The sequence below is a fragment of the Marmota monax genome, unplaced genomic scaffold, assembly GCF_021218885.2.
Source record: "Marmota monax isolate L192 unplaced genomic scaffold, Marmota_monax_Labrador192_F-V1.1 WCK01_AAM20220418_F8-fsc00022, whole genome shotgun sequence".
In the NCBI taxonomy this organism is placed as follows: domain Eukaryota; kingdom Metazoa; phylum Chordata; class Mammalia; order Rodentia; family Sciuridae; genus Marmota; species Marmota monax.
The window spans coordinates 5,569,304-5,592,781 of record NW_026695215.1 but is presented as its reverse complement, the minus strand read 5'-3'; the positions used below and the strand labels follow the sequence as shown (position 1 = coordinate 5,592,781).

The following is a 23,478-nucleotide window of genomic DNA, read 5'->3' as shown; positions in this document are numbered from 1 at the left end:
CTCAACTGTCCTTTCATTTCTTCTTGGGCGAGAGAGAGAAAGAGAGAGAAAGAGAGAGAGAGAGAACACAAGGGTGAGGGAACACAAGGACCCTTCCTCTTTTCATGTTCTCACTAACTGCTAGCTGGAGTAGCCTAAAACTGAAGCTGGTTGAAAAACTGAAGTTCCCACTCACCAGGGTCAGGTAAGAATGGACAGTACTGCCAATTGGAGTTTTATCTGGTCAGACCAGATCAATTCACTCCCAGGGTGGGACTGCCACATAGTTCTAAGTGGGAAGTTCCAGCAAATAGGGCTTAGCTCTAAATGGTCCTCAAGGACTTTGTTGGTTGCTATCTGCACTGGAAATATTGGATCACCACAACCCTAAGATTCTGCAGTTGCCAATATCTCCTGAGAGTTTGGATCTCAGGATCCTCGGAGACTCTACTCATGGGTCAGGGAAGCCAGTCCTCCACACGTCTCACACACTCACTGCCCACAAACACAGCCTTCCCAGGCTTAATTCCTGAGAGTAATCATACCCACCCTCTTCAGTTTCCCTGAACCTCTTCGACTGGTCACTTGAGCCACTAGCAGGCTCTTTGGCTTGGAATTCAAGCAGCAGCAAAATTTGTTCCTAGTGAGGTGGGTGAAAGAAGAAATTCACCAAAATTCAATACAGGACAGTCGAGTCTCTTTGAGACTCAGAAAGTCAGGTACATTGAACCAAGAACAATAAAGATTACATTGGAACCAATCTAGTTGTGGCAGTGGCAGTGGTGCCAGTTCACCACAGAGAGGAGGGATAAAACACAGAGAAAACAAATACAACAGACGAATTTGACACAAAAACACCTATTGAACAGAAAGGCAGCCTGAATGTAGCTGACCTGGAGGCTGCACACTGAGCTGGTGTCTGAAAAGTGCTGTGTTTCTCAACTGGGCAAGTGGAGAGATAAAGCAGGAGCCTCCTCCGGGAGGCCACACTGTATGTAGCTTGCTGCTGTGGGGCCCTGGGAGATCACAGCAAACATTGCCAGACTGTCCTGGCAAGCTCCTACCATATGGCCCAGGGTGTACCCAGCAGAACGTGAGGGAAGACACAGAGAAGGTTGTGCCCAAGGGGATTTTAGAAAGCAGTTCACCAGTGCAGATCAAGAGTCTTGCTCTAACCTATCCTCTAACACAGTGGTCACATTTCTAGGACACTGTTCTAAAGAAATATCCGGAAGCATGTACAAAATTCAAGATACACACCCATAAAGTTAGAATTGTGGAATGATTTGTAAATAGCCTAAATGTCTAAAAATGAAAGAATAAGATCATACATATGTCAAATAATATCAAATAATATCAAAATCATGTTTATAAGAAATGTTTAATAACATGAGACATAATTATGGTAAGCACCACATTTCAGAATGCAAAATAATTTATAGGAAGAATATAACTAGGCCAGGCATGGTGGGGCATGCCTGTGACCAGCAACTCAAGAAGTGAGATAGGAGGATCACAAATCCAAGGCCAGCCTAGGCAATTTAACAAGACCCTTGGCAACTTAGTGAAATCCTGGCTCAAAAAAAATTTTTTTTTTTTTAATTTAAGGGCTGGGGATGTAACTCAGTGGTAAAGAATCCCTAGGTTCAATCCTTGGTTCAAAACCACACGCACACACACACACACAAAAAAAAGGATATGATTTAGGGGATTATTCATTAAAACAACCAAAAGGAATGTACAAAAATGTTAACAATTGCTAACTTCACTTGATGAGATTACCACTTCCTAAATTTTCTCTAGGTGTTTCTTTAACAGCAAGAAAAATATTGCTTTAAGTTATATTGCTTGATGCAAGTAAACATTAATAAGAAGTTTAACTTAAAGAAAATTTCATTCTAAGATAATCAATTTCCATCATAAAACAGGGATTTCAGAAAGAGGATAGAAAACTAATTGATATTTTGAAGAAATGAGAGGACCCATGGAGCAAAGAGTACTATATGAACAATGCCTCTCCAGGGCCAATTGTGCTGCCCAGCACTTCACATGGAGTGGAGTTCTTACTATTAGAGGACCAGAGAGTTGGAGGATTACTGCTGGGCCAGAATCCGAGAAAGGGCCTTTATTGACACGCATGCTCCAGTTCCCAAAGCACAGGGAAATTCCATACGCCATTGAAATTAGGTCTCACAATTATGCCCCTTATGGAAACAAAAAAAAAAAATTAAATTTACTGCTGAAATAAGATGTGCCCCATCTGGCTACCATTTGGAGATTTGTTTTCAGGCCACATTGCTACAAACACACTTGACAGTTCCCAGGGTGATGGGCCAGGGTGTTGAAGCATAAATAAAATTAAAGTACTGATTCTGGGTGGAACAAAAGGAGGCCTTCTGATGCTCCCAAAGGCTTAGATGTAGTGTTTTGAGTTAAGGTGTTAATGTGCTTGAATAAATAAATGCACAAGTATGTAAATAAAGACTGGGTTTCTTATGTATAAGAATAATGATTTAAGTCTTATGAGAAATTTAAGTCCACAAGTGTAATGCAGATGACAAGTATGGTAGATAGAAAGAACAGTGTGCATCAGCGTGTGCAAGAGGTTAGCTATGCTAAACCCCTTTCAGAGCAAGCTAGTGGGAAATGTGAGGATTTCAGAAGCCTAGTTTGGCTTCTCTAAGCTCAAGACCAGGAAAATCTGATAGGCAGTATCTCCAAAGCAAAGAGGTGAAGAGGTAAAAGGAACATCAAGGAAAGAAAACTACAGACCTATATCGCTGGTGAAGATAGATGAAAAAATTCTTAATAAAATATTAACAAAGCACATTCAAGACCACTTTAAGAAAATAGTACAACACGATCATGTGGATTTCATCCCAGGGATGCAAGGTTGGTTCAACATGTGCAAATCAATACATGTAACTCACCTCATACATAGAATTAAGGACAAGAATCGTATGATCATTTCAATAGATACAGAAAAGGCTTTTGACAAATTCCATCACTCATTCATGTTGAAAACAGTGGAGAAACTAGGGATAGAGGGAACTTAACCTCAATGTTACAAAGGCTATATACAATAAACCCAAAGCCAACATACAATAAACCAATATTTTCAGAGAAAAACTGAAAATATTTCCTCTAAAATCAGGAACAAGACAAAGATGTTCACTCTCACAAATGCTATTCAACATAGTTCTTGAAACTCTAGCCAGAGGGTCAGGCAAAAGATGGCAATAAAAGGGATATAAATAGGAAAAGAAGAAGTCAAATTATCTCTGATGATGACATGATCCTTTATTCAGAAGACTCCACCACCACCACCATCAACACACCAAAAAAAAAAGAAAGAAAGAAAATAACCACCACCAGAGTACTTCTAGAGCTGATAAGTTCAGCAAAGTGGCAGAATACAAAGTGAACATTCATAAATCAATAGATTTTCTAGACTTCGATAGTGAATCTTCAGAGAAAGAAATGAGGAAAACTATCCCATCCACAATAACATCAAAAACCAAAATAAGATATTTGGAAATAAATCTAACCAAAGAGGTGAAAGACCTCTACAGTGAAAACTATAGAACACTGAAGACAGACACCGAAGACCTTAGAAGGTGGAGAACCTCCCATGTTCATGGATAGGCTTCCCCCTCACTTTGCTCCAGCAGCTCCAGCTCCACAGCACATGAACATAGAAGGGACATTCGTGGAGTAAAGAAAGGCAGTAGAGGGGGAGAAAGGAGGGACAGGAGAAGGGAGAAATGCAGTATACGATTAACCAAGTTGTTCTATGTACTTATATGAATGTACCACAGTGAATCCCACCTTTATGTTTATCTATAAAGCACCAATTTTTAGAAAACAATAAATAAATAGAGGAAGACCTGTAGAATAGAGGAAGGGAAACAGGAGGAGGAGGAGGGGAACGAAAGGGGAAGTACTAGGGACTGAATGGAGCAAACTCTATCCCATGTATCATGTGTAATTATGTCAAAGTAAGACCCACTATTATGTATAATTATAATACACTAATAAGAAACATTTAAATTTTTAAAGATTACAAAAAGAAGGAGAAGGGAATACCCAAAGAAACTCATGGAGGAGTTGAGCCAGTGGCTCAGGAATGAACTAATTTGCAGCCACAAAGAAGGAAGACAGGGGGAGGTGGAATGTGGACACTAATGCAAAGGTCTGGCACACTCCTCTGAGGGAGCTGGTTGGGAAGGGAAGGGACATTAAAATTACAGAGCCAGAGTATTTTTAAAAAAATACATAAATAAAATAGTTCTATGTAGGAGGAATGACATGAGCAATAACAGAAGAGAATATATATATATATATATATATATATATACACACACACACACACACACACACACACACATATCACAGTGAAATCCTAATAAACATGCCTCAAGTTCATTCATTCAGAGATGCTTTTTGCAAAGACCTATGCTAGGCAGAGAGTACAGATGATAATCATGGTCCCTTCCCGGATGTAGGCAAGCAACATGTTAGCAAATGAACACACAGTTCTACATAGATTCTGTAAAAATGAAAATGCCTGAATAAAGTGAGGATTTGTTGAATGGTCAGGGAAGGCTTCTCTAAGCAGATGTCAAATAAATTCTTCTAATGAAGATTAATTTGCACAAAGGCCTAAAACCAAACATCAACAACAAAGGAAACATAAGGAAAAGCCTTAGAGTATTAGAGCATGCTCATCCAAATTTAAATCACACATCCCATCAGAAAAATATTTTTGAGCAAGCACATTCAATATGTATACACTTATGCACTTTTGAACTACGTGTCGATATTATTTTGCATCCTTGTTATTCATTATAAAACATTCAAAACCAGAAATTTTAAAGGATAAGATGGAGAATAATGAAAAGTGAGCCTGTGTGATATCGTTGGCCATCAGGGAAATGCAAGTTCAAAGTGTAACGAGATAGCTGCTCACTTCAGTTAAAACAGCTGCTGTCAAAAGGACGAAACTAACAAATGATGCTGAAAATATGGACAAAAGGGGACTCTGAGACAGCATTGGTGGGATGTAGATTATAGAGAGGAGAATAAAGATCCCTCAAAGATTCAATATGTATCTATCATAAGATCCAGCTCTCCCACTTGTGGATATACATATCCAAACAAAATGAAATCAGCACACCTAAGACATGCCCTTGTTTATTGTGGTACTATTCACAATGGCTAAGATACGGAATCAACCGAGGTGTCCAAAATGTGGCACACAGACACAGCGGCCCGTTATTCAGCCATTAAGGAGAATGAAATCTGACATTTGCAGCAAAATGGAGGGAACTGAAGGAAAATGAAAAAGCCAGACACAGAAAGACAAATCACATGTTCTCTAGTGATTACTAAAGGCGGAGAAGAGGAGGCAGGAGGGAGCACAGGAAGGATGGATGATGGACACCAAAACACAGCTCCACAGATGGAATGAGCCCCAGTTCCACAGCACAGAGGGATGGCTGGCCCATCACATAGTTCAGAAAGATCTAAAAGAAAGCCGTTTAATGCCTCTAAACATGAAGAAACAATCAGGAGGCTAATTACTCTAATTTGATCACTGCATCCTGTATGCATGTGTAAACATATCATATTGTACCCCATTAATATATCACACATTCATTTCTCACCATTCCAGAGGCTAGGAAATCCAAGATCAAGGCAGATTCAGTGTCCAGTGAGGGCCCACTGTGTGGCTCATAGACCTTCTAACAGTGTTCTCCCCTGGCAGAAGGGTCAAGGTAGCTTTCTGGTGCCTGTGTTACAAGTGAACTAATGCTGACTGACAAGGCAGTTCCCAGAAAGGTGACTGCACTCCAACCACATCCATTAGATTTGATGGTAGAAAATAAGTGACTTCTTTCTCTCCCCATCCTCTCTCTCTCCGTGGCTTCTCAACTTTATCAGTGAAATAAGATATGAGATCATCAGCTGAAAGTGGTGTCCGGGGAAGGGGTAGAACTCAGGAGATCTGAAGAAAGGGGTCAGAAATGTAAGTCTTTGTGAAAGAGCCACATGCTTCCTAGTGACACACTCCCCAGCTTCTCAGGCATCAGGCAGCACCATTTGGAGCCTGAGCTATGGATTCTGGATAAGACAGAGGTCTGGTGTTCTCCAGCCATGAGCAGGAGCTGGGATGGAGCTCACCCAGGCTTGGGTCCTTGGTGTGAGTGGTTTCACATGGTGAAAAGTCTCCAATACGGGAGATGTCTTTGAGAAGATGGAGGGTAAAGATGCGGCCAAGAAGGAAGCATCTACCTACCCAGAGGAAAGCCAACTTGGGAAACAGAAACATGGTCTTTAGAGCCCAGAAAAAGACATGGTTATGTTCTGAGATAAGAAGATGGTGGATTTGTGCTGAGTTTCTTTTCCTGAGAGCCTTCTGTTTGTCCTTCTGGCCTCCTCCCCTTGCAAGCAGCAGCACAAGCCCATGCATCCTGCAGTGGGCCCAGGTTAGGGAGACAGACCACAGCCACAGAGGCCCATGTACACCTTGCTCTGAACATAGGGTTTGCAATGCTAGGTGATGCCAGGAGACTTGTAACTTAGCTTGAATTTTTATCACAGTCTTTGCAGTGTTGGTAGACTCCTCTGCCATAGCCTCAAGATGTTTCTTCTGGGATTCACATGACTGACAAAGGAAGAGAGGTTTGAAGTGACAAGTTCTTGAGAGGAATCACTTGGCCCTTAGAGCCTTCTACAGCATGGCTTTTACTGATGGCCTGGGACCACATTGTTTGGGAGTCCAGCCAAATGACAAACACGGCCTCCTTCAACACTATCCCTGCCTTCATGAGGATGCATTTGTTTCCCTCAGCAACCATCTATCAGGGACCCTCATTTAAACTCTTCCACGCACACAATCCATTGTGTTAAGTGCACATGGTTTTCTAAACACTTGAACCTGACTGAAGTGACCGTTCTATTCATCATTTAAAAACAGACTTATTTTCCTTGGTCTGCTGTTTTATAGCCCTTGTTTTTGAATACTCTTATCCCCCTTGGAAAATTATCATGCTTACACTGGGCTAATAAATAGATACTATTCATACCTCCCTAACCACTGTCCACGTATACAATCCTTATGTTGTACATATGCTTTTCTAAAACAATTTAAATTGGCAGAGGAGTATTTTCTCAGCTCAGTTGAAACCCTGGTTTATCACCTGTATTGTATTTCCTCCATGTTCATGAGCCAGACTATCCTATAATGAAGCATGTCAATTTTACTACTGTCATGAACATTCCTACACAGTCAGCCAGATGTTCTTCATCAGTCAAGGAAATTAAAAGAGAGTGAGAGAGAGAGTATGTTTTAGAAAATAGTTAACAAAATAACTCTATTCCTAGGGGAACCAAAGTATGCATTCCCTCTGGAATGTCTCTTCTGATCCAATAGTGGTTTAGGCTGTTTTAAACAGCACACGAGTGAAATCTTTGTCCCCCTTGCTGCTATCATGGATATTGTGTGAATGCCAACAAATACTGGGCTCGAAGCTGCTAGAATAAACAGTACCGCTTTTCATGCATCATCGAAGAATGGCAGTTAAAAATGGGCTGGGCTTGATCCTGCCTCTGCCACTTGCTTACCCCCTCTCTTACCTAATACCCCTGTGCCTGGCTCCTTTACCTGCAAAATGCAGAAAATCACGGGACCTACTTTCACAGAGAGGTTAAATTCATGCAAAATCCTTGGAACAGTGACTGCCTTCTAGTAAAAACTCAATAAAGTAAGTCCCTCAGAAGAAAATAAATGACTCCCCTTAGCCATGTCCCCATAACCTCCCATGTCAGTAATGCAGCCAGTATACTGCAGAATCATTTGATTTCAGTATCTCTGTGCCTTCCATAATCTGTGGGGTCAAGGAGTTCCTATTCATGTCTGTCCCTCAACACTGCCATGGCCTAAGGCCGAAGCAGCTACTCAATAAATACTTGTGAATATACATTCTCAGTCATGACAAAAGTTTCACCTTTTGGGAATGACTTTTATTTTCACAAATAACCCCAAATTTATCTGGGCCCAAGTGTATTATTAAAATAGACTACTCAAACTGAATATAGGTTCCCACATTAAAAACTGGGTTCATGAAAGTAATGAAACCTGGTTCTTATATTTGCTTGCATTGTGGCAAATGTACTCCCCAAAAATTTCAACTGAGACCTCTAGACTTCTAAAAAGGTTTTGAGCAGAGGTTGTGTCACTTAAATGTGACTAAGCATTCAAGATTAATACTCATTTTAAAACATAAATTCTAGTCTTTACCTTAAAAATCATAGCAATTTAGGTATCTCAATATTGGATATACAGAGGACAATTTTTGGCTTTATTTATGCTTTAGAACTCTTGAAAGTTCCATGGGGATTGGCAGACTTTGGGTTCTAAGAACACATTGCCCTCTTCCCTTAGGGACAAACAGGAATAGGGTATAATCCCCATTTTATTTGACTTCTGTACACAAATATTTCCTAGAATCTACTTCTTTTCAATACGTTTTTCCATTTTGATACTATTTTTAAATATTATTTTGGGCTTCTATTGAATACCAGTCGTAAAAAAAAAAAAGCCCATTTTTTAAAAACCTCTCTGTTAAATGAAGGTCTATAAAACCACTTGATGCCTCATTCCAGGGCTAGTAATTCCTTCTGCCAATAGACAGTCCTCTTTGTAACAAATCTAAATTCTTCATGCCATATGTAAGCCCCTTTTCTGTGCTCTGTGGCCAGCATTAGATTACTACCCACTCAAGCCCTGGTTTCTCTAAGTAGTTCCCAGACCTCAGTGCCTGCACGAGTCTCTGGGGAGCTCATTTAAAATACCAGTTTCTGTTTTTATGCCAGTATTGTGCTGTTTTTGTTATTATGGCTCTGTCTGTAATTCAAAATCAAGTATTGTGATGCCTACAGCATTGCTCTTTTTGCTCAGGATTGCTTTCCATTCTGGGTCTTTTGTTTTTCCATGTGAATTTTAGGAGTGTTGTTTCTAATTCTGTAAAACATGTCATTGGCATTTTGATGGTGATTGCACTGAATCTGTAGATCACTTTTGACAATATGGTCACTTTAACATTATTAATTCTGCCTTTCCATGAACATGGGAGGCTTTCCACTTTCTAGTATCTATTTTGATCTCTTTCTTCAGTATTTTATAATTTTTATTGTAGAAGTCTTTTACCTCCTTGCTTTGGTTTATTCCAAGATTTTTATGAAGCTATTGTAAATGGAACTATTTTCCTAATTTCTTTCTCTGCAGATTCATTATTGGTGTATATAGAAAAGCTAGAAACTTTTGTACGTTGATTTTGCATCCTCCTACTTGACAAGGGTGCCAAAAACATGGTAGAGAAAATACAGCCTCCTTAACAAGTGGTGCTGAGAAAACTGGATATCCATATGCAGAAGAATTAAACTAAATCCCTATCTCTCACCCTGCACAAAAGCCAACTCAAAATTTATCAATGATCTAAGTATAAGACCATAAACTTTGCAACTGTTAGGGAAAACACTTTAGCATATAGGTGCAGACAAAAACTTCCTGAATAGAGCTCCTATAACTCAGGAAAGAAGAGTATGAATCAATAAATGGGACGGCATCAAATTTAAAAAGCTTCTGCACAGCAAAAAAAAAAAAAAAAATTAAGAATGTGAAGAGAGAACCTACAGAATGGGATAAAATTTTTGCCAGCTGCTGTTCTTTTGACAGAGGCTTAATATCCAGAATAAGAAACTAAAAAAAAAAAAAAAAAAAAAAACTCAACACTAAAAAAAATAACCCAAACAATAAATGGGCAAATTAACTGAATAAACACTTCTCAAAAGAAGAAATACAAATGGTCAACAACTGTGTGGAAAAAATGTTTAACATCTTTAGACATCAGGGAAATGCAAATCAAAAACCACACTAAAATCCTATCTCACTTCAGTCAGAATGGCAGCCATCAAGTATACAAACATCAATAAATGCTGGTGAGAAAACAGGGGGAAAGGAACTCTTAAACACTGCTGGTAGGAATATAAGTTAGTAGAGCCACTGTGGAAATCTCTATGGAGGATCCTTTAAAAGGTACAAAAAGAGCTACCATATGATCCAACTCTACACTTCTTGGTATTTATCCAAAAGATCTAAAGTCAATCAATATACTATAGGGGTGTATATAAACATGTGCCCATGTTTATCACAGGAAAATTCACAGTAGCCAGGATATGGAACCAACCTCTGTGTCCATCAACAGACAAATGGATAAAAGAATGTGGTAACCACGGAGTTTTACTCAGCCATAAAGAAGAATGAAGTTGTCATTTGCAGGAAAATGAATGGAACTGGAGATCATAATTTTGAGCAAAATAAGTGAAACTCAGAAAGAAAAGTATCCTATGATTTCTCTCCTTTGTGGAACCTGAAAGGAGAGGCGGGGCGGCGGGGCGGGGGGTATCATGAAAGCAGAAGAGAGACGATTATGGTAGAGAAGGGGCCCAGGGGGCGGAGGGCTTTGGGAATGAAATTTACCAAATTACACTTTGATGCATATAGGAATAGGCCACCGCGAGTGTATGCATCACAATGAGTTTAATACGTATCAATTAAAACCGGCCAGTTCCTGAGGCTTCTGCAAGTCTTGCAAATGGTACTTGCTGGGGTGGGTTTTCAACTCTACATCTTTGACAAGTGATCCTGGTAGTTCTGGAGCAGTCCCGTAGCCATCTCTTAAAAAGCACCAGAAGAGAGAGAGAGAAAGGTTCCTGGAGCCCACTGACTTGGCTCAAGCGCCATCTGCACCACCAACACGCTCTGCAGGTTCGCCTCAGCGCTTCTCCTGGTGCCCCCGCTCACAGGGCTGTTAGGGAGGCGAAAGCAGATGATGCAAACACCCACAGAGCGCCTGGCACAGAGCAAACGCCCCACAGATGGCGGCCACCGAGTGGGCGCTGGGGAACCTCGCGGCCGTGCTTCAGTGAGCTCTTCTGGATCCAAGCGTCTGTGGCTCACTCTGAGTTCTTCTCTGTGCTGCTCAGTAAGAACCAAATGCCAAGGTCCGTGGCTCCCAGAACCGGGCCCCTCATTACCACCCCACATGGGCGCCTAATTACTCCTTCCCTGCACCCTTTCATTTCGGCGCCTCATTAGAGCCGCGCGCGCGGGCCACCCGGTTATTTCCATCCCTTCACCAACATCTCTTTTTTCTGCACCTCTTTTCAGTCCTCACATCTTTTTGTGCCCGTTTCTTTATTCATCATATCAAGTCTTTCCTTTCATGCCGTCATTATCTCCTCCTCCCTCCCGGTTCAGCACACCCCTCCATCTGTGCGCTTCGGAGCCGTCCCATCGGCCTCATTACTCTCTCAGCCTGCGCACGGAGCAGGAGCAGCTCCTCCATCCGGGCATCCTATTGCAGGCTTTCTCTCCGCTTCTTGTCATAACCTGCCCTTTCCACCCTCCCGTTTATGAATCACATTACACCCCCAGCGCCTTTGTCCATTGCACTCATCCATTTATGCATCTCGTTACACCACGGCCCATGCACATTTCTGTTGCGTTTCTATTTGTCCGTCTCATTATGGCCCCATCAAGCATGTGCATGTCATTACTTCCCTTTGAAATGCTCCCCGTTGCAGTACACCCTTCTGTTTGCATCTCATTACCTCCCAGGTCTGACAACAGCCTAACAAAAAGAGACAGAGAAGCATGTCCCTTTCTTTTAGAAAACTAACTATGTTTCTCAGGCACCTAACACCTAACACAGTGTTTTTTCAACATGTCATCCATTTCAGAAACGTTGACATACATTTATCAAGCTAAATGGGCAAAAGACATTGTATTTTATAAGCGTAAAAAAGGGGCTTCTTGGCTTACTTTTTCAAGTCATCCTCACTTTCGCCACATTTTATTATTTCTCTAGTTTACAAAGTAGCGTAATTATCCATGAATTGATGATGGTGGCTACAACTTGCTGGAGTTTAGGGAGCACAGTCATTTTGCAGTTTCAGAAACACACTGGAAACTGAGCTATTTTTCCCAAGAAGTGCTAATGAATGGCAACAGCAAGGACCAAACTCCCATCTGACTCCAAAACCCACATTTGGCAGGGGGAAAAAAATCTTATTTTTAAGTGTCACCTCTGTCATTTAACCAATTCTGTAATGTTCCCTAATTTAGAACTTGGTGTCAGCATGCCTTAAATTTGTTTTGTTTTCTAAAACAAAATAGAGCATATTTCAAACTCTTTCACACCTATTTCTTCATCTCTATGGTTGAAGAGCTAGGGTAAAGAACTTTACCATGGAGCCCTCTGACAAAGATAGGTGCAAAAATCACAAGAAAGAGGTGGTCCTCGAGATGCTCCAGCCACCAAGACCAGCCTCCCCTGGAGACATCAAGAGACCCTTCTATGGATGCCCTGAGGGGTGCCACACAAGCCCCACTCACCTAGCCCCACTCACCTACCTGTCTTCCTCAGTCTCTGCTCTCTGCCTCACTTTTAATCTTTCTTAAATTATGAAATAGCACATAAATTCAGAGTGTAGAAATATGAAACCCATTTCCACCACAAGTTAGAAGGTGAGTTTCCATTTCTTCCATATTTGCTTCAACTATCTCCCTTTACAAAAAGAAACTGAGACAAACACTCTCCTGAGGTTTGTGTGTTCGATTTCCATGAGTGTTTTTGGATTATTGTTCTAAAATTTTACTGATCTATTTTCATGTTGCATGTATCTTTAGCAATGTGCTTTCTGCCCTAAACATTATATTTTTAAAATATACAGATATATCTGTATACATGTAGAGCTTACTCATTCATTTTAGCGTCTGTAAAATTTTCCACTGTGTAAGTAGACTATAGTGATCCATTTCTGTGCTGAGGGGCAGTTAAGTTACTGACCACATCTGCCTCTCTCACTGTTCTCTCACCAGCACTTAGAGTGCATCTTAGTCTGTTGAATGGCTAAGTGGAGACATTTAATATTCCAACATCATGGGGAGCCATGCTTTCTCTCCAAATCCAAGACAGAGTCCATTTTCTCCTCTTCCACTACTTCAAGTAGAAAACACAGCAACAAAATGATAGTTCTTAAAACAAGACTAGATTCTGACCAAATGTTGACGTGTGTTAGAGGATTAAAATAACTGCATCTAACAATGCTGGTCTGATTCCCAGTAGCTGGAATATTTCAGAAAAGGACAATGAAGACAAAGAAAATTACAATGACTTCTATAGAAGCCCGGTTAGTTTTTCCCATGATTTAACAAGCAATCATTTAAGAAGTCACTAGAGACTCTTACAAGCACCCAATGCAAAAGTTGGTCTGTAAAAGTCTGGCCTAATTCAGACATGAGGAAAGATCTGAGATGATAATTCTTCTAGAAAATTCAGAGCTTAGAAAGTCTTACTGTTGTGATGTGAAAAAAGAAATTGTGCTGTGCTGGTGGGAATATAAACTGGGCATTCATTCTGGAAGGCATCTGGAAGGACCTAGTGAAGTTAAAGATACACATAGGGTTAATTTTTAACATTTCGTGCAAACAGTGTTTCTGGGGCAAAGTAGATTAATACTTTCTTACAGCAAATAAGCTTGCCAGTTCCCTTTGCCTCTGTGCTTAGCCTAGAAGCAGTCTCCACACACTAGGAACTCTGAGGTTCTTATTAGGGACTTCACATAGAGGAGGGAGAGCCCCCTTCCTCCTCATCTACTGGAAGGAGGGTGGGGGGAACCTTAGCTCCAGGGAAGGGCTCTGGCTCTTACTTTCACCCTTTGGAAGGTGAATGATTCTCTCCAGGAAGAAGATAAGACCAATGTCTCCAGCTTGCCCACCAGGACACCTCCAGGACCCAGGGCCTCGCCTTGACATGCACACATGCCTCTGGGAAAATAAACCTCTCAAGGTTGTCTCTCGCTTTCCTGCCAGACATAAATTCACTACTACACTTTGCTCTTTTAGCCCAGCTCCCAGGTTTCAGTAAAATTTATCCAGAAAGCCCTAACTGCATAGAAACACAAAAGTACCTTCTCTACAGTCCCACACTGATACCCTGTGACCCAGCAATTTCACTGCGGAGTGACCATCCTGGAAACCCTCACTCACTAGAGGGTGACACGTGATGATGTGCCTTGTTGCACAGTTGGCGTGGGAGCAAAGGTGGAGGCCCTGTGGTGGCCACAGCCAAGGAAACGGCTGGATGAGGTGGGGTGGATGTGAGCGTGCACTAGGACTCACTCACAGCACCAGTGAACTCTTGAGGGAAACAAGAAAAAGAATGAGGCCCAGGGCCTGACGTCCTGTGTAAAAACAAAAAATAATACCTGACACTGCTCTTTTTCAAGAACACATGCCTGTTCCAAGACATCAAACCAAAAGGTGAGCAACCATGCAGATGGCCCAATGCACAATGGTTTCACAATTTTTCGACTTGAAGATGTCATGAAAGCAGTACACATTCAATAGACGCCCTTCTTCAAATGTCATCTCTAGTGGTTGTGGGTGATGCTCGTGGGTTGCTGAGTAGCCCCAGTAGCCCCAAGACCAGGGTGAACATCCACAGGGGACACATGTGACTCTGCTGTGAACTGCTGCTTATGTTCAGGGGGTTGGGTGTTTTAAATGTATCTTCAGCTAGTGATGCTTTATCAATTTACCATGGCTCATGAACAAGTAACCCCATAGTAAATCGAGGATCATCTGCCTAAAGAGGAGGTGGGCATGAGTGGTATCAGGGCACAGGGGAAAAATTAAAAGGACAAGAGAAAGACCTTGACCCCAGCCTCCTGGTTTCCAAGGGAGAAGAGGTAGACCATTCCAAAAAGCCATTCTGTATCCACAGTAGCTGCTCACTGCATATCTGTAGATGGAAATCACCAGTTAGAAAAATCATGTCAATTCTTTGTTTCCCAATATGAAAGGAGAACATATAAACACTCATCCTTATTGCCAAAAATTCTAATGCTGACACCACTGTAAAAATGCCAGTTTTCTTGACATTTTGACTATTTTCAAAGACTTCTGCCCTGGCTTTCATATTGATAAAAATATTTTGCTAGTTTTAATGGGCTTAAGTTTAAAATAAATTGGATTTCTTGAAAACAAATTAATTGTGGGTATATCAAATATGGACAAATCTTGTTAGATAACATCACTCAGGTTGCCACTGTATTTTCTAATAGAGCCATACTCTAGATTTGCTTTTCTATATTTAACTTCTTGTTGTGTTATCTGCCAACATTCTCTTAGGAGAGTGTAAAAATTTGACTTTTTGAACCACATCAAATATTCAATTGTACCCTCCTGTGTTTGTTAGTTCTTACATGAAAGTATCATTCAGAACTTCTGTCTGATGTGAGTCAAATATGAATGCTTTCTTCCAGCCACTGGGAGCCAGGGCCCATGGTCAGAACTGCCAGGAAGGGATTCAGTTCCCAGGTCTGGAAGGATAGAAAGAACAGCGAGTCTGGTGGTGATCTACAGTTGGACAGATGGGGATTACACAGTCATGTACACCTAGAGCTCCTTACTCATCCAGGATAGAAAAGTAAGAGTCTATGGCACATGGCACATATGTGACATCCATGTTGAAGACTGAAACATATTGATTCCCGTGTCCTTGTTGGCTCCTGTGCCGCCTCTGCTTAGCATCTGCCTCCTGCCTATTGCCCCCTCCCTCCACAGCCTCTGCCAAATTTCAAACTAAGCCCAACAGTCATCACATCTCACATCTTTCTTCCATATTGCACAACTTGGAATAATAACATCTCTAATTTTTTAAGAATAAAACTGGTGTTCTTGTGACCAGACCATATATTGTATTTTGTCTTATGAAACCAAATATCGTGGGAAAGTATGAGCATATGCACATGGAAGCTGAAAAATGCCTCAAATACCACCTGATAGACCTGGTCAGCATCCACACCTCTCCTCCACAGGACTGGGGGGAATTTCCCTCAGTACATCAGAACCACTTGGGGAGCTAGTATAACATGCAGGTGCCACTGGGTGTGATGGCACATGCCTGTAATCCCAGCAGTTTGGGAGGCTGAGACAGGAGGATGGCTTGAGCCCAGGAGTTTGAGGGCAAACTAGGCAATGTAACAAAACCCCATCTCTTAAGAAAAATCAAAAATAAATATTTTGAAAAACTTAATGGTCATAATTGAATAGAAATGAAAATAGAAACCCTAATTGCCATAATTGATATAGAGATGAGATCTATAGGCCTCAATCAGTAAGAGTTCATAACACTTTGTTGAATACCTCTATTGGCAAAATGCTATTCTAGTTTCAGAAGTTACAAAATAAGATAGAAACCAGTTTCCATGCCAAGCAGATATAATCTAGTTGAGGGCCGTGAGTCCAACTAGAAGCAGCTTCATAACCATCACCACATTCAGATGAAAGCCTATTCCAGCCCTGCTCTGTGAGGAAAACTGCACCAACCCAAGGGCCCTCTCCCTTCCTTGGAGTGCAGGACAGTGTCTCTTTGGCTCTGTATCATCTTTTCTGACACCAAGTGCAATAAGTACTAAGTGTTATCAACTGAATTCAATACTACTTTTCAGAAGTTGAAGTGTGTAAGAAGATTAAATTATAGAACAGATGTGCTTCAAAGTCTCTTTTGCCAAGTTATCCATTCAGTACACCAAGTTGCCTACAAGACACTATGTCTATACCATGCAGAACAATATCCATTTGAGTTGCCACTGTGTCCCCTGGACTCCATACAATTAAAGTGTGTGCACTAGAAATAACTACAAAGACAGAGAGTCCTTGTTGTTATGTGGAAATGCTAGGGTTTCGGTTTTGGATTTGTACTTCTTAAGGTATGCATGAACTGTGTCTGGAGTTGGTGCAACTGTTACCCAGAGGCATGCGGAGCTCAGGAGGAAAGCCTGTGTTTTCCATGTTGTCCAAATAGCTTTAGGCCAGTAGGAATGTGCCAGAACCCACTGTTCTTGCAGATGCCTGCTTTTGCTGATCTCTGGAGTCCCCCAGGCAGCATGTGGGCCACACTGAGAGACCCAGAGGCCACTGCACACTTTCTTAGGAGTCACTGTGGGGATTCACACTGTCGTGTCCAGCAGAACAATGTTGAAAATATCCCCTCCACTTTCCAAGTTGACTGGTTCATTTCTTCCCTAAAAAGCTCTGCAAGAGACTTATATAGTTTTCCAAATTCCTGTTCTTGTTAATGACTTTCTCCTAAAATTGGAGGAAAAAACTCATCTAACCAACCATTCACTTTAAAACATCATTTTCTCTTCAGTGACTTTTTATCTTTTTGAATTAAGTGATGTTTGTCAGGAAAGTCCTTCTTAGTGCATGCTTCCTATGATTATTATATCTTTTTTTTTTGGGGGGGGGGGGTGTACCAGGGATTGAACTCAGGATCACTTTATTGCTGAGCCACATCCCCAGACATTTTTTATGTTTTATTTAGGAACAGGGTCTTACTAAGTTGCTGAAGCTGGCTCTGAACTCACAATCCTCCTGCCTCAGCCCCCCAAACCACTGGGATTATAGGCATATGCCATATTGTACCTAACAGGACTTGATTTCTTACTAGCTATCAGAAGCTTTCCATAGTTCCCTGAAGCTTATAATATGGCAACTTGCTTCTTCAGAACCAGCAGGAGTCTCCCCATGCATGAGTGAGCTAGCAGGACCACAACCATGCTTGGGTATGTGTGTGTGATAGTGTGATAGATGACAGCCCATCACCTTTGCTTATTCTTGGTTAGAAGTGAGTCGCAGAACCTGCCAACACACAGGGGAGGGGATCATACAGATGGAGGAATCCCAGGAGGTGGAAATTACTGGGGAGTCACCCAAGGCTCCCTCTGCCATAATCCCATCAGAACTGAAGTACTCAGAGGATGACTTAGAGTTGGAGGTGAATTTTTTTATCACTCTTCTGGAGTCTAGTTGTCTTAAAGGACATTCGTAATTCTCTAACTCAATTTTAGTTCTCTTATCTTTAAATATCAAGAAATAGAAGGCCATGTAACAATTCTTGGGCAAGGCCCAGGAAAGCTACAGGACCCAGAAGTGTGAGAAAGACAAATGGTACTCAAAATGTACTCAAGTACATTTAAGTAGTCAAAACCCCCAAACTCAGCTATCACTGGTTTGTCTTTGCTTGTTGTGTGATTTGTCTTACTTTGATCTTCCACAAATATTTGAAATTGCACATATTTCTCCTGTCTCTGTTTAACGTTGGCTCTTGTTGCCGACCTCAGTAGTTCAGAGGATTACCATTCATCTTCTTCCCTCAGTTCCCTTTGTAGAACACCTGAATCCTCTGAAGAGTTAAGCCTGCTTTGGGCTTCAGAACTTGAATGCGGGGACGTAACTTACCATCTGTCTTAAACTTTGTAAGTAACTTTTTGCCAAGACAAACGTGGATTATAGGCAACAACCTGGGACTTTCCTGGTCTCAGAACAGGAAAAATAAAAGAACCCCAAAGTATTATTTTAAGCACTTTGTTTGCTAGTAGTGTTTGTGGTGAATGAAAAATTGATCCTTAATTGTGTGAGAAACAGAGAAGCGATATGCATGCCAATGGCCAAGCACAGACTTCAGAGAGTTAGCAGTTTTGAAACTGATATTTATGAACATCTGCTTTTTCCCCATAAATTTTAATATGGATTTCATCCTTTGAAACCTGCAAAACTCCCAGGTGCTTCTTTAGTCTTTATCTTGTGGAACATTCTTCTATTTAAAAAAAAAGAAAGAAAGTCTCCTTTTTTCCAGTGAACACATTCTAAATCGCTCTTGTTAAAACGACATTCCTATATATACAGTGCCTGTCGGAATGCCTGTAAGAACCATGAAATATTAGCAACCCCAAATACTCAGCACATTGAGCCTCCAAAACGTCCAGTCCCAGAACACAAGCAGTAGCGGCCTTCACAGAGAATTCTGGAAAGGATCCATTCCAGTCCCAGTCTGCCTCTCACTACCCTGGCATTCACTTGGGGCTTGCCATGTGACAAGCTCTCCAGGTGCTGAGGTCACGGTGGCCAACACAATAGACAAAATCCCTGTCCTCCTCGTGCTTACATTCTAGTGAGAACATTCTCTGAGAAGAATTCCTCTTACATTCCATAACGCCTCTCCTGTAGTTCACTGGGAAATAGACTTTGCCCTGGGCCTGCAAACCAGTGATGTTACTCCATTCCTGGTGCCAGACTAGAGTTGGAGGATGAAACTGGGAACCAGTAGGCACGTTCTGCTCTCAAGAATCTCATGGTGTTCTATATCACCTGTGTCAAGAAATCAGGAGGTGGAAATCAGGAGCTTTGGACAGAATCCAGATAGCTGATCTCTACTTAGACCAGGACAAGCAAATACCATCTACATTGCCCAGCTCTGGGGAAATGAAGAATTTGTTACCATAGGTGGAGAGAGGAGAATGTGCGGGCCACAGGGGAGGAGGAGAAAGCCCAGCTCAAGCCAAGACAAACACAGAAGTGCACTGGGCTCATGCACGGCCAGGGAGAACATCAATATCCCTCTGAGGAGGAGCAACCTTTGAAGCATGCAGCCCTGGCCACGGTGGGAAAAAGAGACTAGTATCCCATAATAGCAAGGCCTTAGGAAGACAGTAGAGCAATTTAATTTGGTTAGGCTAATAGTTCTCCATCCATTACAGTCTAATGGAAATTCTCCTCAGCCTCTTCAACAGGAGCACATTGGCAGGGCGCCACAGAGCCCCAAAACAGGACGATCCTCTGGTGCATCAAATTCTACTCCACCATTAGAGGAAAACCGTTAACTGATTTACTGATAAATAACAAGACATAATTTTCCATTAAAACCAATAGAGTGATCTTATGGTATAGAATGCAAATTTACATATGCTTTTAAGATAAGCCATGAGAGTAAGAGAGTGCTGGGGCCCAGGGCTAACGATTAGGTCGATCCCCAGATTTTCCATCAGCCCCTGCAAAGGCAGCCTTGCAAAAACAATATTTATGAGAATACTATCATGCACTATTTTATATAAAATGTAAATAAAAAAGAAGTCATTCAACAACATTTCCTTCAACGACACTGCCACTTGGATGTCCCTCCTTTTTAGAAATTCTGGAGCTGCTCCTGGATGCAGAGAATTCTGGGCCACTCCAGGTTCTGACACCCAGCCCCCAGGCCTGTTCCCTCTCTGCACCTGAGAGCTCTCCCATGGCGGAGTCTGAGCTGACTGTTCCGTCCACCACTGGCCAACAGCAGCCTTGCCAATGCCCCTCTTGGTCCCTAGCACAGAGACTGAGCATTGGCTATGCTGATTGCATGTCCCCTTTCCCTGTCTCAGGATGCCGTGTAGCAGCAGGTCACCTGTATTCTTTGTGCTCTGTGTTCCTGCAACAGGACCTGGACCAGGTACAGCTCCATCTGGAGGAGGTGCGGTTCTTTGACGTGTTTGGCTTCAGTGAAGCGGCCGGAGCGTGGCAGTGCTTCATGTGCAACAACCCCGAACGAGCCAGCGGTGAGAGGCCCCACCTGCACCCAGAACCCTGGGTCCTTTGGGCTCACTGGGTCTACTAGCCCTGCTGCCTGGTTGGCTTTCCTCCGCCTAAACGTCCCAATTTGTAAGAATGCAGTTGTGCCTGATCCCTGCTTCATGCTGAGAAAAGCATCTCACCAAAGTGGCCTTGAGGAAAGGGAAGATGTTGGGAGGAGAGAAGTGCAGACCAGAAGTGAGCACCAGAAACAGTGCCTTACCCCTCTGTGGTTTTGAGAGCAGCATCAGGCTAGGGCCGGGGCCGGGGCCAGGGCTTGGGCTGGGGCTGAGTGGTAAAGTGCTTATCTAGCTAGTGTTACGGCCCTGGGTTCCATCCCCAGTGCAGGGAGGAAGGAGAGGAACGGAGGAAGGGAGGAAGGGAAGAAAGGGAGGGGGGAGGAAGTGTCAGCCATTTATCCCTGAGAGCATCCTTCATTTCAACTCACAGTCCTGAGGGTTAGAGAAAAACAAGCACCTGTGGGGGTATGTTCCCGAGACTCATAGAAGTACAATCAGTGAGTGTGCACACAGCTTATCTAGAGTGACCCCTTCCAGGGCAGCTTGATGACTGACTGTGTAAACAGCAGAATATTGGAAGAGTGAGGGATTATTTGGAATAACCCATGTCTGGTTATTTACCCTTCCTCTTTGTTTTCTGCTGCCCAAGGAATTTGGTCTACTGACCTTTCATAAAAATAATAATCATTAGTGAATATGATCAAAGCCCTGTGCTACACACCATCATTTCATCAACACTCACAACAATCTTATGAGGTAAGTACTGATGTTATCTGTGGGGAAACTGAGGCACAGAGAGGTTGGCAACTGTCCATGGTCACAAAGTATTTGAACTCAGTCTGAATCCAGAACCCATGATCTTAAGCATTTTGCCATTCTCCCTCCTGGTTAAACTTGACCCGATGTGACCACTGGAAAGAGGTTGATCATAAGCCTATGCTTAAAAATCTTGCTGTCCTTGGAAGTGGAACACTTCATGACTAATTTCCCTTCTGAGAGGAGAGTTCACAATGCTGGCACAGCTCAGGAACTGCAATTGAGACCAAGGGAGCAGCATTGAAATGCCGCAGAACACGAGGACACTTAATACACAAGCCACCCTCCAGAAAGCTACCGGTTATGCCACCTGTACGGATCCTTTAACTGCAGGATTCTGTGCATCTTGAAGATTCCCCATTGTGGCAAGTCTATTCTCTTGTCACTGCCAAGATGTTGAGGCTGAATCAGAAAAGTGTGTTCATATGGCCAGATGGAGACGTAAGGCACTCACAGAGAGGCACCAATTAAAATGCATTACCCCACGAAAAAGGTACAGATGAAGAGCGGCAGTGAGGACGCCAGCCCCTTTGAGGCACAGATTGCTGGCTGATTGCAGACACTGGATCCAGCCCATGCCACAGTGAACACCCCAATTTTTTAGAAAGTTAATTCAAGCAAGTAAGGAATTGGGGAATTGAATGCCTCCTTATAAAACTTTCTAATCAGACCCTATTTCACATGTGAAAAAAGAGCATGAAAGAAACTTTCTCTGAGACACGGTAAAGTGAAGTGCCATTGTAGGTGGCCCGAGAGCCCCGAGAGGGCTCCCTCGGAGGAAGCTGAGTCTTTGGTCAACAAGTATTTAATCGCATCCGGCTAAAGGAGGCCTCAGAAAAGGGGCTGAAACTTGGAAGCACAAAGCGCTCCTGTAGTGTGTGTTTTCTCAAGTTCACGGCCATGCTCTTGGAAAGCACACTTCACACATTTGCTCTTCCTTATCTCTTATCAATTTCTCTCTGCTAAATAGAGACTGAGAACATATAGCAATAAAAATTCAAACAAGGCCAAATATTTTATAACAGAACATATTGAATCAAAATGTTTGGCCCTGGAAACTTGAGTGTATATGGATTTCTTTGCTCATTTCCTTTTGCTACATGAAAGGGTCTTTGAATTGGAGAGAAATACTATTTTAAGCTGTTATTTTCACCAAAAAGCCTAGACCCCCTGAAGAGTATATATAGGCTGTTGATTTCATCTCTTATTTTTATCTAAGCATGTAAATCATATATTTAATTTAAGTGAAAGTTCTAATATGAGGCTGCTGCCAAGCATACTCATAGAGGTAGTATTAAGCATCCACATTCTGCTTAAGTTCCAAGTTTAAAGATGCTGAGGCCATAGGAGTGAACCTCTTATTATTTGCCATGCACAGCCAGCTCAGCACTTGCACCCCACTTTAACGCAGCACATGCTTGCTGCACTGGTTGGGCGTCTTCTACAGGCTGACCCTTGGGATAGGAGTATGAATAAGGTACCACATCTCTGCCCTGAAAGGGATTCTAATTCAGCCAGAATCCAAAGATGGACATGAGAAAATCTAGCATAATCTTTTGTGAGTTGTCACCATGGAATAAATATTTGTTGAGTGAGTGAACAGATGTATAATATTTAGAAATAGCAAAGTCAAACATGTCTTGAATGTTCACATGTGATGCTTCAGGATTGTGATTCTGGGTGAACTATGCCAAATACAGCACCACCCACATGCCAGGCATTCTGAACCTGGAGAGTGGAGGTCAGTGCTATTTCCTCCTTGAGAGAAGGAGCCACATGAAACCAAAGGGCTGCTCCCCTGCCTGTCTTGGTGCCCGATTCTGTTGTGTCCACGATGCAGGTGCACGGCTCTGGGCTCCACTAGTATCTCTACCAAGGCTAGGGCCCCTGCCAGCCTCGGGGAGAAGCAGTCTAAGGAAGTAGGATCAGACTCTAATTCAAAAGCCTGAATCAACTGGATTTTTGGTATTCTTTAAGGGGACCAACCAATGACAGAATAATTGTTCTCACATACTCAGTTTTCCAATATTTTTCAAAATGCTGGCCAGCACTTCCTTAAATGAGGAGAATATTTGATGCAATTAGGCATCTAGACATCAGGAAAGACGTCCTGAAATGTAAAATGTTTCTTACAACGTGTAG

General features: G+C 42.2%; 1 protein-coding gene across 7 annotated transcripts in view; it reads left to right on the top strand.

Annotated features, from left to right (window-relative positions):
- Veph1 (ventricular zone expressed PH domain containing 1) overlaps positions 1–23,478 on the top strand; it is a 251,557-nt gene that overhangs the window by 187,901 nt on the left and 40,178 nt on the right. For 6 of the 7 annotated variants that reach the window (XM_046431368.2, XM_058574933.1, XM_046431367.2 and 3 more), the window contains one exon: positions 20,370–20,487. In XM_046431368.2, coding sequence (XP_046287324.1) covers positions 20,370–20,487 — 118 coding nt within the window. Of the gene's footprint in view, positions 1–15,372; positions 16,101–20,369; positions 20,488–23,478 lie in introns of those variants that run through there. The other variant, XM_046431370.2, reaches the window with a different exon arrangement.